Genomic DNA, 14,952 nt, shown 5'->3' with positions numbered 1-14,952 from the left:
AAGCAGTAATTGTCAAAGAACTTTCTATTCTTTTATCTGTTTTTCTTTTTTGACCTGTAATAACCACTTCTTAGCCTAGCCAAGAGAAAAGCTTAGAAGATGCCCTTTTCTTTTTATCAGATGGGCCATAAGCAAGTTACTATTCTTTTCATTTAAAAAAATAAATAAAAATCCTTAAGGAGATTCTAACACTTCTCTGGTCAAAATATACTTTACAAAGTTAATGTCAATTAATTTATATCTCTGTGTCCACAGCCGTTTTGTAGATTTGGATTACAGACCACAATCTGGGTTGGGGGAGGGAAAAAATTGATGGAGGAAGAAATGAGGTTTACTGAAATAAACTTTACAATTGAACTAGAGACTAGAGAAAGTCTTCTTTGCATGGGATCAGGAAACACAACAATAAAGCCCCCATGACTCACCCAGGGTCACTCAGCACTGCAGTCAGCTAGGAATGGAACTCCGAGTCCTAACTTTCTGGCCCTGTCCTAACCACCAGCCCACACTCCCTCCTCTGTTACCATCACTCTTCACAGGCGGAACTCTCTTTGAGGTTAGCAGGAACCTCATACAGAATCAAACACTGGGCAGCTGAGGCCGTGTGCAGCAATGACATCTGTACCCTTTATAGAATCTTAACGGGAAGCAAAGCCCATGAAGGAATAAAGACTGAGGGCTTTAAACACTGACACAAATGAGGTTAGCTGATATTACCCCACTTCACACTCTGCTTTGCCCTGACATAGTGAGGGTTTCAGGTCATTGTCAGCTTCAGGTCATTGTCAGGTCCACCTCTAAAAGAGATTGCCAAGAACAAAGAAACCAAATCACCAAAAAGTAAAAGTAAAAATAAAAACCTCTGACCAAGCTAAGACTCTAAACATAGCTTTTCCATTTACCTCAACGCAGATAATTCTAAGGTATATATTTCTGATTCTATTCATTCCATTTAAAAGAGAAAGACCACACCAGGGTAAGCAATGCAGGGTGGTCAGACACATAATCTAATGACAGTGTGTGAAAGCCACTACAGAAGACAGCAGGAGCACTGCCAGAGTGTGTTATGGGGCTGAGTGGCTGATTTCTATGCAGGGTCCACCAATATTTTCCAAGTACAGACAGCTTTTATTGAAATAAAAATAGAAAATGCAGGACCAGAGATCACACTAAAAATTCAGTTTAGTAAAGACACAAAAACTGCCTGTGACAGTAGAAGATACTTTTTGGCCTTGCTATCCATAACAGAGAGAAATGAAACCATATACTAAAATCTTTTTATGAGTAGGCTAAAAGCTTGTCAGTCTTTACAAAACACCATGGAGCTGATGTCTGTTTCTTGTGCATTTGCTTTCCACTGACTGACACAATGCTTCTCTGATCCATTGGTTTTGTTTACAATTATACACTTTTAAAAAATATGAAGAATCAGCAGAGATCAGCAGGAAATGAATAGCTACGCAATTACTCCAAAATTATAAAAGTACAGTCATCATAAGGTACTCTTGCTACTCTCTACCTCTGCCCTTTTTCTAAGTAATGAATTGTCTAATTTTGAAATTATCAGAACATCACAGGAGAAGCACATTCAAACGACGTGATTTCCCTGAGTTAGTGTCTAGAAATGACCAGTTGTAATAAATAAGATTTAGCAAAGATCAGATAGGATAGAAGAAAAGTTATAGGTCAGTGAGTGAAGGCTTTGGTTTTTCCACATATATATTTTAATTCTGTGGGATCTCTAAATTTCCATTTAGGGTTAGAAGGTGGTAAAGACAGCCACGTCTAGAACCATGTCTAATCGATACCTTATAAGAGTAGGTGGCCAAAAATATACCTTGAATGGGCTGTACAGCCTTTGCTATCAAGTCCCATATCTGCCCACATTTTTAGAATGCAGCCTAGGTGATGGCACGATGTATGCGATAGAATAAGCCTCAGTTCCAGGATTGGCTCTACTGTTCACTAGCTGGGTAACCTCTAAAGTATAAAATCTCTCAACTGGAAAAAGAGAATAATAACATTTTTCTTACCTCCCTGTTGTACAATCAATGAGATCATGAAGGCAGAAGTGTTGGGAAAATTTAAAATACAGAAACACATAGATATTGCTACAGGTATTACACTTTAGTACAAAGGTAACCAAATTGCCTTTATTATGTTATCTGTCTACCTAACCTCCATCACTATTTCATCTAGGACTTCCCTGGCTGCTGAAAGTTTCCTGATTTTGTCTCCCAACAGTTCAGAAATACTAAATATCATAGCAATTTTGTTTGTCTTTGGCAGCCAGTGATATTTAGCTGACCTTTATCCCAACTTCATGAGTATCACCTGTATCAAAGTGATGACTACAAGTTTTTGGAATCAACTATTTTACTCAGCATCTTTTGGTAACTCTGGTATGACTATCTTGTTACTATATTTAGGGTACCTCTTGCTTTTTTTTTTTAAATCACGAGTATATTTTCTTCTCAATGACATATATTGGATCATTAAGGGAGAAACTAAAAAAAATGTTTGTTGGAGAAATGTCTAGTCAATGATCCCAAAGATACACACACACACAAGAATGCCCTTTTCAATTAATACTAGTATTAACTATTGTTGTGTGGTAAAACAAGTAATTTACAGTTGATTCCAGAAACCTGTAGTCAGTTAATATAATTAAAATTTAAAAATCATGATAAAGATCATACATATTGATTATAATAATGTATTATTGTTGGATTTTTAAAATCAAAGACTTTCTGTAATATCAAAATAATTTAAAAGGCACTGTTTTTCAAAAATATGCTTCTCTTTATTTCTTAATCCTTACAGTATTTTCCTGGGGATTCGGCAAACCTTGTAAAACTGAACAAAATTAGGATTTTGTGCTTCTATGTTTACAGAAGGAGCATATCAAGCTGACTTGAAAATCTTAAAAAAAATAAAAGAAAAAAAGAAAGAACCGTTCTTATTTCAAAGGCTAAGAAAATAAAGGTTATTTACCATACAGACCTAGACTTCTCGTTAAGTTGTTTTTGAGACAGCAAATTAGAAAAACATGGCCAGAGTTAGAGGTTACTCAATCAGGTTGAGGCTGGGACTCTATTCCAGCAGCTCCTATTCCCCAAATTATATCTGATAATGCTCTAAAGTCTAAACATATTTTAGTTCAAAAAGATACTTGGCTCTTAGATAGAAAATGGCACTAAGCTTCCAAAAATCAACAGGTTTACCCACCCTCTTCAAATGATGTATTTGTATTCAGAGTAATCTGCCACTCAGTACCTCTGAATTGTTAACATTTGAGGAACTGCAATTTTGAGCTGAAATGTTTGTTTTTCATTTGCCTGTGCATAATCACAGGATAGGAGCATTAATAAAGGGGTTGGTGTATTGGCCTATGCTGAGGCCTATTATTTAGGCAGAGTCATGGCAACAGAGCAATGCTGAACGTGTACAAGGGTACCATAATTTCAGCCTGTATTGTGTCAAGGGGAAGAGAAGACGTGTCCACAGAGAGAAGGGATGAAAAATACAAACATATTCGAAATTATCTCTTCATTTTCAAACCAGAAACAGCATCTATATTTCCCAGCAACTCAAGAAATACGAGTGGTAAGTCTTGCCCCATGCCAGCTACAAAAGTATTATCTGTTAGGTAGTATGGCGCCCATAAACTTAAAATCAGCAAAATCCATTGAACTGCATTTCCAAGAGAGTAGGAGACTTGAAATGGTAGTGCTCTGAGGATGTCCACGTGGGTGGGCAAGCATATGTTGCTTTTAAGCAGAGGAAGTGGTACACCACGATTTCTTCATAAGTGCGAGGTCTTTATAAACTCATCCTCATGGGGGCTGTTTTAAATAGAAAGAAAATGACACACAGTCCCCAACCAAGCTTCCTAACTGTTTGGGGAGGGTTGCCACTTTCCCAAAACATTAGGTTACTGTGGGGGAATTTTCCAAAATTGTCAACAATTTCATTTTTAAACTGAGTTCTTCCTCTCAGCCTAAGACAGATGCAATACAGCACAAACTATATTTGGTCTAGCAGGAGATGTAAGTTATTTTTACTACGCTGACTCCTACCTGACAGTGGAAGACGTATTCTGGTGTGGTTTTCTTAAACTTCATGTTCCAAACCAAGGCCACTCCATCTGGTTCATGGGGAGCATCTTCATTGTTGTTGTAAGAAGCCACCATCAGCTCAGGGTACTAAATGGAAGAGGTCACAAGGATGAATTATGCTAAGATGACAACACAAGGAAAACTTTGTTATTCCTACGTACACGTGGTATACTACATAGTGTAAATGGTGCTTTCTGTTATGTTGTGGCATACCTACTATCAGCTTACTGCTGCAACCTCCTGCAGTCTTGTTTCTGCCTCCAACACTCTGTATGCGCTTGTCATACTCACCGGTAACTATCAAACTACAAACATCGCTTTACCTCTCCGTATTATTTGACACTTTGTGCTACTCCCTTCCTCTCCTGTATTGGCTTCCATTACATCTTTCTCTCCTGATTTTCTTCCCTGACTTCTCTTTTCAGTTCCTGCAGGTTCTCCTTCTATTACATAAATTCCAAGGAGGGCTATTCTCGCTGAGTAAGTTCATCTACTCCAGTGGCTTTAATAAGCTTAACATGCTGGTAATTTTCAAATCTATATCTCTAGGCTTAATTTCTCTCTGAGATGCAGGTCTTTATATCTGACTGCCTACTGGGGATTTCTCAGGGCTGTCCATAGACCCATCAATTGCAACACATAGAAAAATGATCTCATTGACTTCCACACGAAACCTACTGCTCCTCCATGTTCCCTATTTTAGGGTCTTGCACTAATATTCGCCTGGCCCAGGCCAGCCATTCTACATTATTTATTTATTTATTTATTTATTTTTTGAGATGGAGTCTCGCTCTGTTGCCCAGGCTGGAGTGCAGTGGCCTGATCTCGGCTCACTACAAGCTCCACCTCAGGGGTTCACGCCATTCTCCTGCCTCAGCCTCCTGAGTAGCTGGGACTACAGGTGCCCGCCACCACGCCTGGCTAATTTTTTGTATTTTTAGTAGAGATGGGGTTTCACCGTGTTAGCCAGGATGGTCTCGATCTCCTGACCTCGTGACCCACCAGCCTTGGCCTCCCAAAGTGCCGGGATTACAGGCGTGAGCTGCCATGCCTGGCCCATTTATTTTTACTTCTTTCTCTCTCTCACTCCCATACACTAAATTTCCCTAATTCCTCAATACCTTTCAAATGAATATTTTCTTTCTATCTTTAAGGTCAGAGCCTGCTAAATTAATTTCTTATCTGGATGAAGGCAGCAGCTTCATAAATGGCTTCCTATACTGACCTAACTCCATTCTCCATCCTTTATCAGGAAGACTTTACAAAATATGTATTTGGCTAAGTCATTCCTCAGCTTAAAATACTTTAATGGCTCATCATTACTTTCAAGGCAAAATGCAGGTCACAGAGGATCCTTAATAATCTGTCATTTTTTGCCTTTCCTGCTTACTCTCCTACAACCTTCCCTCTTTCTCCCCACCTCCCACACCCTATGACCCAGCCTCACTGGACTAGTTTTGAGGCACACAGGTACATCTCTGTACCTGTGAGTCTCATACTCACTCTCACTGGGATGACCCTTCTGTGTTGTTCACATAATTAACTCATCCTTTAAGACTCAACACAGGCATCAAGTCCTCCAGACAATCCTGACTTAACCAACCACTTCCTTCCTTGCCTGTTATCAGCTCCCTTTGTATCATGTGTCTGTCCTGCCAATTAAAGCCCTTGTCAAATGCATTATAATTTTTTTTCTACACCTGTGTCTTTCACTCGATTGTAAGCTCTTTGAGAGTAGGGACTGGTTTTTGTTGACCTCTGAATCCAGGGTCAATTCCTAGCATATAATAAACTTGTGCCAAAATTTCTTTAATTATTTAAAATTTTTAATTTTAGTAATTCTGTGCTCAATAGAAAGGCTTTATATATCATCCTTTGTTGTCAAACAATGCTAATAATTAAAGGCTTAAATGCAAGAAATATAACCAGTAAAATAACAAGAAGGACTCTATAGTGATTCTAGGTATTAGAAAGACCTACTCACCCTACAAAAACTCTGTCCTGAGTGTTATTAAATAAACTGAGGATAAATCTCATAGGAAGTACTTATGAGTTAGGACACATTTCATGAAAATGTCATTCCTACATAGGAGTCTCAAAAGGCAGCCCTATTAAAAATAGTATCAGGATTATGGCAGACCGTATCACTCTCTTCTTATAATTTAATTTTTTCCTCCTTTTTCATTATTCTATACATATATTTAATGGAAGATTGCCTTTATGAATTTGAATACAGATCTTTTTTTTCTATTAAAAATAACTACATCTAAGTCTTATTCATTCTTCCAGCAGCCTCAACTAAAGAAATCTGCAGAGAGTTACAACGTGCTGGTTGTGCAGAGGAAGTATAAGCGTACAGTGACACACATGTATGTGGCCACCAGGGGAAGTAATCATTCTTTATTAAAAAACACTCCTCAGCGGATGAATCAAAGGCCTATTAAGAAAGCCTTTGATTCAAAGCCCATTCAAAGAAACTAACATCCAGATAAACACAGAAGTCTCCAGACTGTCCATCTGAAGTTTAACTATGTCACATGTGAAAAGGCAACTCTATAAACATCAACACCACTACCACAGGGGCTAAGGAGCAGCTAGATGTTTCTGCAATAATATCACCCAGCTGGGTCTCATTGTTGGTACCCACTTGCAGCTTTTCTTTTTCCATTTAAAAATATTTAAAATTATTTAGCTTTAAAACTCCTTTAGAAAACAGGGAGTGCTTTAGTAAAATTACCAGTGAAATGTCATTGGCATAATTTCTATAACTGAGATCATAAGGCCTAAAGATACTGATTTAAATTTTATCTCACGCAAGTTTTTGGGATTTCAAGGTGCCCTCTAGTATGTCTTTTTCCACCGTTTGTTTGAACATGACTAGTCATATTTTCTTTTTCCAATAAAAAATCTCTAAACAATTATTTAATCTTAAGTGTTGTTCGAAGTTATGTTTTTAAAGAGAATATAAAGAATTATGAAATTCATGATCATTTGGTTACTCATAGAGCTGAATTATCCAATACTTACCCTAGGAGAATTTTACCTGGAAATTACCAGATATGCTCTCAACCCCATTTTTTTTCTAACAAATAAATGAAACCTAGTTGGGGCGCAGTGGCTGAGGCCGGCAGAGGTTGAGGCCTCCAACGCAGAGGATGAGGCCAGCAGATCACTTGAGGTCAGGAGTTCGAGACCAGCCTTGCCAACATGGTGAAACCCCTTCTCTACTAAAAATACAAAAATTAGCCAGGTTGTGTGTGCCTGTAATCCCAGCTACTCGGGAGGCTGAGGCAGGAGAATTGCTTGAACCCAGGAGGTGAAGGTTGCAGTGAGCTAAGAGTGCACCACTGCACTCCAGTCTGGGTGACACAGTAAGACTCCGTCAAAAAAAAAAAAAAAAAAAAGAACCTAGCATTTACTGGAGAGGAAGGAACCATCATGTTTTAAGTGCCCGTTATGAACCAGACACTGATATGTTAATTCATTTGGTCCTCATAACTCTCTAAGGTAGGCAATGGTTTACTCATTTCCACAGACAAAGAAACCCAGAGTCCTGGGTTAAATAACATATTCCATGCTATGTTGCTAATAAGTGATAAAGCAAGAACCCCCTTAAAGTCTGTTGGGCTTCAAAAGCCTTCTCCTTTCCTGTCCGCTGTGGCATGCCTCAAGTGTCCCCTATAAATATGTAAGGCACCATGACAGGTAAAATATGTGACATGAATGCCCTGAATAATAGGCTCTTCTCTATAGGAACTTATCATTAGATGGAGGGAGGTAAGACACACATAGAAGTAACTACAAGACAAATACAAAAGCAGACCATGACAAGTGCTAAGACAGAGGCAGAAGCAAGGTTCTGTAGAAGCATGGGGCCAGGTATGCTAGCTCATGCCTGTAATCCCAGCACTTTGGGAGGCCGAGGAGGGTGGATCACCTGAGGTCAGGAGTTCAAGACCAGCCTGGCTAACACGGTGAAACCCTGTCTCTACTAAAAATACAAAAATTAACCAGCCCTGGTGGCTTGCTCCTGTAATCCCAGCTACTCGGGATGGGGAGGCACGAGAACGCTTGAACCCAGAAGGCAGAGGTTGCAGTAAGGGGAGATCATGCCACTGCACTCCAGCTAGGGCGACAGAGTGAGACTCCATCTCAAAATAAATAAATAAATAAGCATGGAAGCTGGTGTGGGGTGTGGCAGGAAGAGAAATTGAAAGGGATTTCTCAGAAGAAATGAGACCTTGAGCCTTGTCAAGTGGGTAGGTTATCAGGACAGATGACAGCAGGGACAAGAGTCCAAAGAGGGGTGCAGGAGACCCCTCTTGGTATCTGCCTGGTTCATGTGAATCTCTCTCTTTGGAGATTACCCCAGTCAACAGAAGCCTAACTTCCTAGGGATAATTAGTTAATTGCAGGGTTGATACTTGACCCAGCTGAGCCAAAGGCGTTCTCTAACCAGAATATTGTAAACTTTGAACTGAGACACAGGACCTGGGAGCTGGCAAAGGGGTCTGGATAAGGACAGCAGCCTGTTGGTGAGGTCCCTCGGGCTGCCCAGACTCCTAATATTTCTAAGTTTTAGTTCTTCATCTTTTTCATGAATTCCGTAACTACTATAATGGCTCCCCAGTAAATTCCTCTGTCTACTTAACCTAGTCAAAGGTGAAGTCTTTTTGACCAATACAGTGAAGAAGAATATGTCCAATACACATCAGGTTGTAGTATTAATATGTGGCTAGGAGGCAGGCTATATCAAGCTGTATAAAAGAAGAAAGGCCTGGAAATGCCTCAGGGCATCATCATGGAAGTCACTGAACACAGGCTAATGATTTTAGATTTTATTCTGGGGGACAATAGGAGTCACACTTTGCAACTAATGATAATACTGCTACTGCTCTTCTCACTACTATGTCACATTTATCAAGTACTTCTTATGCACCAGACACTTTTAAAATTATTAGTCCTTTATTTTTATTTTATTTTATTTTATTTTATTTTATTTTATTTTAAAGACAGGGTCTTGATCTGTCTCCCAGCCTTGAATGCAGTGATGAGACCTTAGCTCACTGCAACCTCTGCCTCCAGGCTCAAGCAATCCTCCCACCTCAGCCTCCCACATAGCTGGGGCTGCAGGCATGCACCACCATGCCTGGCCAATTTTTGTATTTTTTGTAGAGATGGGATTTTGCCATGTTGCCCAGGCTGGTCTTGAACTCCTGGGCTCAAGTGATCCTCCTGCTGTGGCCTCCCAAAGTGTTGGGATTACAGGTGTGAGCCACTGTGTCCAGCCAAATTATCATTCCTTTATATGCATTAATTCATTTAACACTCACAATAAATGTGTGAGCTAGGTATTATTATCATCATTTCATGAATGAAGAAACTTAAGCCAAGAGAAGTTAGGCAATTTGCCCAAGTTGATACAGAGTGTATAAGTAATCTTTACAAAGATTAACCAGGTAAAAGTACTTATAGTGACTTAACCTTATAGAGACTGACAGTAGGGAGACCAGTAAGACACTGTTTCCTAACATAAGCAAGAAGTAGAGGGCATGACATAAAGTAGGTGTCAAATCCATGTTCGTGGATTTGCACTGGTGTCAATAGTAATCTTTTTGCTGTTGTAAATTTGATTGGATTTAGCAACTAACTGAGTTGCCAAAGATTACTCAGGTTTGCATCCTGGATGACTGCAGGAGTGGAAGATGCAATTTACATGTGAGAGGAGTGAGTATACATGGTGGGAGTAAGATCATGAGTCTGATTCTGCACACATCTGAAAACTGTCACGTGGTATGTGATAGTATTATTGACTGACTGTGCTAAATAATGTTCAATGGGTGACAAAGTTGACATAATCCTCCAGCTTCCCAGATTTCTTCCAAGGAATGATGTTTGACGATATTTTGTAAATATTTCAAAGTTAAAGTGTTCTGGTTTAAGAAGCCCAGGAGATCAAAGGAAAGCTATGCTGAAACCTTATAATTTCTTTCTTTTTCTCCTCTCAGTTCTATTCTGTTACATTCAGGAAATCATCCTAGACACACACGCCACCACTGCACACCAAGACTGTTCCTCTCTCTCTCTTCTTTCTTAATATCATTCGATTGCATCTAAATCCATCAAAAAGTCTCTTTATCCCATAAGTATGTAATCCTGGTCCTTTGAACCCCTCAACAGTGTTGTGATGCAGGAGGTGAGGGTTCTAATCTCTTTTTCTTACGCCTCATATACAACACATTTTTCAAAATTGCAAACCTCTTCCCCACAGCGTAGGTAGGCAGGTCACACAAAAATAGGGGAAAATAAATGTGGTCTCTCCATGGTAGAGTTTCTGTTATTTCCAACTTCACTTCCTCCAACACAAACATCATGCGAGACCCTGTGTGGAAACACCTCCACAGGCAATGTGGCCCATCACCTACTGAGGCAAGGCGGGACCAGCCCCACCCCGTGCCTCCTCAGGGAGTGTTATCAGCTGACCGGGGAACAAGGTTGTAGTTGCCTTTGAGGAATGTGTCAGATAAGGTTCCTGTGTGATTCCCCAACTCTGAACAAGTGAACAAGCTGAGCTAAGTGTTTCCTCAGGCTTGGATCTGATTTCTGTGCACACACTCAAGCATGCTCAGAGACCACCCACACACTGGTGGAAAGTGGTTGGGCAAACCCTGCTTGTCTTCGTCTCTGCAAGATCACTCACTGTGTGCTTTGTTGTTTGGATACAAAAAGGAATTCAAGAGGAGAGAACATTCACCCACTTTATTGCTGATGAGGGTCTAGTTGTGGGGAATTACACCCCTCTTTTGTTCCCCTGTTCTCCAATAGGATTAATTGGGACTTACCATTTTATAGCTCTGCCTAGAACACCCTCTTCTCCCCTCCATTTGTCTAAATTCCAGTCTTCTGAGAAGCGCTGTCTGACCAGAGACAGATTCCAACCTCCACTGAACTTTGAGAGCACTTGCTATCTGCCCCATATCATTCTGCACCTTTACAACTTCTTTTAGTTTCAGATCCAGAAGCTCTTTGTGAGAGGCAGTGGTTAAGAGCATATGCCACGGGATGCTAAAATACTTTGGTATAAATCCCCACTATACCACACCCTAGTTGAGTGATTTTTCAGCAAGTTATTTAGCTTCTCTGAGCCTCAACTTCTTCAAATATGTCATGGAAATAGTAAGGGTGGCTGCCTCATATGATTGTTGTGAGGGGGAAATAAGAAAGCCTTCATAGCAGCTATCATGGTGCTTTGTATATAAGAAAAATAAATTAAAAGCTAGCTATGACTATTATTCCCAATAAAAGCATTGAAAGCAAGAAAGCAGAAACTGTGCTGTGCATAAGTGCTTAGGAGTAATCATTCCTGCTTCTCTCACTGTTCTTATGTCAGTGTTATTGCAGGAAGGAACATTGTTGTTAAGAATGTGGGCTCAGGCATCAGATGCTTAGGTTCAAATTCTGATGTCACTACACTAGGCTGTGTGCCTTTGCATGTTACTTACCTACTCAGTGCCCGGTATATTGTCACCTAGTTGAGTTGGCCATTCAGCAAATTGGCGTTTGGTAAATTTGCCTGCTTTCACTCTGAATGCCACACTGATGGGCTTAGACTTCTTTTCTACAGGCAATGGGGAGTTTTGGTCTAGGGAATGAAGAGATCAGGTTTTTGTTTTTTGTTTTTTGTTTTTTGAGATGGAGTCTCACTGCATCACCCAGACTGGAGTGCAGTGGCAACCTCTGCCTCTCGGGTTCAAGCAATTCTCCTGCCTCAGCCTCCCGAGTAGCTGGGATTACAGGCATTTGCCACCACACTCTGCTACTTTTTGCATTTTTAGTAGAGAAGGGGTTTCACCATGTTATCCAGGCTGGTCTCAAACTCCAGACCTCAAGCGATCCACCCGCCTTGGCCTCCCAAAGTGCTGGGATTACAGGCTTGAGCCACCTCACCCAGCCGAGTGATCAGATTTTTATTTTAGAAAGATTGTTTGGGTAGATTTCTCCAGGGGAAAACTGTATGTGGACAAGCATGAAGGTAGAAATATCAGTTTGAAGGTTAAGAATAGTATTAGATGATGAATACATGAATGAAGACATGGAAAGTCTTCGTGATAGACTGGGTCTGGAAGAGAAGAGGAAGTTGTCAATGTTGATGAAAGTTCTGCTTTAGGCTTTTGGGTATATTGTGGTGCCTTTAACATACAGATCATATAACAGGTAAAAAAGGATTTGAGATATATGAAAATAATGAGTTACTAATTCATTTAAGATTCTATGGGACACCTAGAATAGTGGCTCTGTCTGGTGTACAAAGTGAAATTCAGCAGGGAGATTGGGTGGGAGATATAAACAGGCTGTTCGTGGTTGAATCCTTAGCAGTGGAAGAGATCTCCTGCAGAGAGCACATCAGGAAGAAGAGCAGGGCTTGAGAGCATGACCACAGGGACCTCAAGGATGGTCAGAGGAAAAAGAAATCCTGGAGAAGTCAGAGAACTAGGAGACAGTAGAGAGGAGTAGTGAGAATTCAATGGAAAGAGGATGTTTCTATAGGCACAAGGAAGCTGACTAAGCTGCTTGACAAAGAAAGGTCAGGACAGATGTGGGATTAAAAATATCCACAGGATTTGACAAGTAGGAAATCAGTGGTAATCTTAATGGAATAGTTTCATGGACAGAACAATCTGGCTTCTTGTTTGGTACCTAGCACATAGTAGGTACTCAATAAATACAAATAACTGAGTAGAGAATTGAAACTGAAACCTCAGTAAAATGAGGGGAAAAAAACCAACAGGCATAGAGAGGAAATCGTAGGCAAGTAAACAAATCTCTTATTTTTTTTAATACAAATGCCACGAGAACACAAGCCCAGTTTGTCCCAGCCCAGCAATAATTCTTACCTGGAGGGACCAGTCCATACAAGTGACCACTCGATGCTTGGACCAATGCTCATCATAGAACTGACGATTGAAAGAAAGATTGGCTCCAGCCTGAACATCCCTAGGAGGATTTAAACATCAGAGATAAATATGGAGCTCTTTCTCTATGCTGCTCATATAGAAGCACTGATATGGCAAAAGCCTGGCACACAATACTCTCTGAGGCCAAAATGTTAATCTAGACTACATACCCTGATCAAAATTAATGAACTAAAGATGGTCTTCTTTATGAAAAGCTCTTTCTAACCTGACCTGGCAAGGGTTTCCATGTCGTTCCAGGACTGTTATGAAATGTCAGATTTGTTTCAAGTTCCCATCTTGACCAGTCCCAAGCTTTCTCCAACCCTGGTTCAGGCCAGAGCCTCTCCCTGAAAGGCTCTGGCCTGAAGCAGTGCTTATTAGAAATCTCTGCTATCAAGGGAGCACAGCACACCAGAGGATTCTTTGATATCGATACTACCTTATTTGTCCTTAGACCAGAAATGATATGCATGTTTTTATTTACTTGTAAATGCTGACAGGCTGTAGCAGTAGCCTCCTCACTCAATAGTAAGTGATAATTTCTACCATGAGACAGGCGTGGTAGACAGTGGAGGATTCACCAGATATGTTCCAGATGCTTATCACTTCTGCCATGGACCAAAACAGCATCTGAATCTAGGAGGATTACACTTTAGCCAGTGTTTACTTGGCTGACACTCAACTGGCCATAACACCTCCTTCAAGGAACTCAGTGCTGGTTATGCAGCTGCTCCACAAGCTGAGTATTTACATCGAGTAATGTTTGTTCTGGACCAGGAACTATGGGATCTGCATAAAAAGCTGCCTAAGTTGCTTGGGCTTTGGTTCAGAAATTCTTCTACACCCACCTTTCCTCTGTTCATTTGCTTCAACTGCTGGCTTGCGCCCTGCATCACTTAACTTATATGGCTCTTGTTCAGACTGGGTGACCTGACTTCCAACAAGTTATTTGGGCTCTAATTAGTAAACCTAATATGACATTTTTTTTTCTGCTAACCCTTCCTCAGCTCCGCCATTGCAAACTCAGGAGATATATATATATATATATATATATACACACACACACACACACACACACACACACACACACACACACACACGTCCTGCCAGGAGCCTAGGATAATACTGAGCCAGGCACACAGAGGGAAATAGGACCAACAAAATCAAGAAAGTCATAGAAAAATGGCTTTTCAAAAAAACACAAAGATTGTAGAGCATATATATTCAAAATACTGTTGTCTCTTCAAGGTAGTCTAAAGATGCCGCCTACTGTTGAGAACATGTACAGGACTCCCTTTTGAAATTGGTTTTCACGCCTCTGTTACATTCCCTTGAGCATCCTCAATGATGATAAGATATCGTCCTTTAAGAATGTATTTGGATTTTAGAAACGGCAAAAAAAATCAGGCCTGATGAAAAAGGCAAGTGACCCTATCTTCACATATCATTCTTGGCCAAAAGAGATCTGTGGCTAAGAACAGCTATATTTATGTTTATAAGGCTAATATAGTCCGTCCTATTCTCCCCAGGATGATGGTTGACAGTCATGGCCTTTTCTAATACCTATGCTACAGTCACAGAGGAAGTCATTTAGGGACACTTGCTTTTATTGATTAGTTTTGTTTTGCCTGGAAATATATTCTTACATATATTAATATGTTTCCTAAAAGGCATATACACATATGCATACTTTCATGATACCAAAAAAAGGAAACATTTTCCAGTCTCTGTTCATCATTACACACATCAGTTAACTTCTCCCACACCTCATGTTTATTTTCTTCAATTTCCTATTTGCTTGGACATCAGGAATAAATCTAGTAGATACAACACGAATCTCCTTTGCTGCTCAAAAGAATGTTTTCTCAGAGGATAATGCA

At 40.2% G+C, this 14,952-nt stretch overlaps 1 protein-coding gene across 5 annotated transcripts in view; it reads right to left on the bottom strand.

The window, feature by feature from the left end:
* Positions 1-14,952, bottom strand: part of DYNC1I1 (dynein cytoplasmic 1 intermediate chain 1) — a 325,617-nt gene that overhangs the window by 98,156 nt on the left and 212,509 nt on the right. For all 5 annotated transcript variants that reach the window (XM_001170561.5, XM_001170506.5, XM_001170374.5 and 2 more), the window contains 2 exons: positions 13,013-13,112; positions 4,080-4,205 (listed from right to left, as the gene is read on the bottom strand). In XM_001170561.5, coding sequence (XP_001170561.1) covers positions 4,080-4,205; positions 13,013-13,112 — 226 coding nt within the window. The remainder of the gene's footprint in view (positions 1-4,079; positions 4,206-13,012; positions 13,113-14,952) is intronic.

This window comes from Pan troglodytes, chromosome 6 (assembly GCF_028858775.2).
Source record: "Pan troglodytes isolate AG18354 chromosome 6, NHGRI_mPanTro3-v2.0_pri, whole genome shotgun sequence".
NCBI classification, from domain to species: Eukaryota; Metazoa; Chordata; class Mammalia; order Primates; family Hominidae; genus Pan; species Pan troglodytes.
This window is presented reverse-complemented; position numbering and strand designations above follow the sequence as displayed.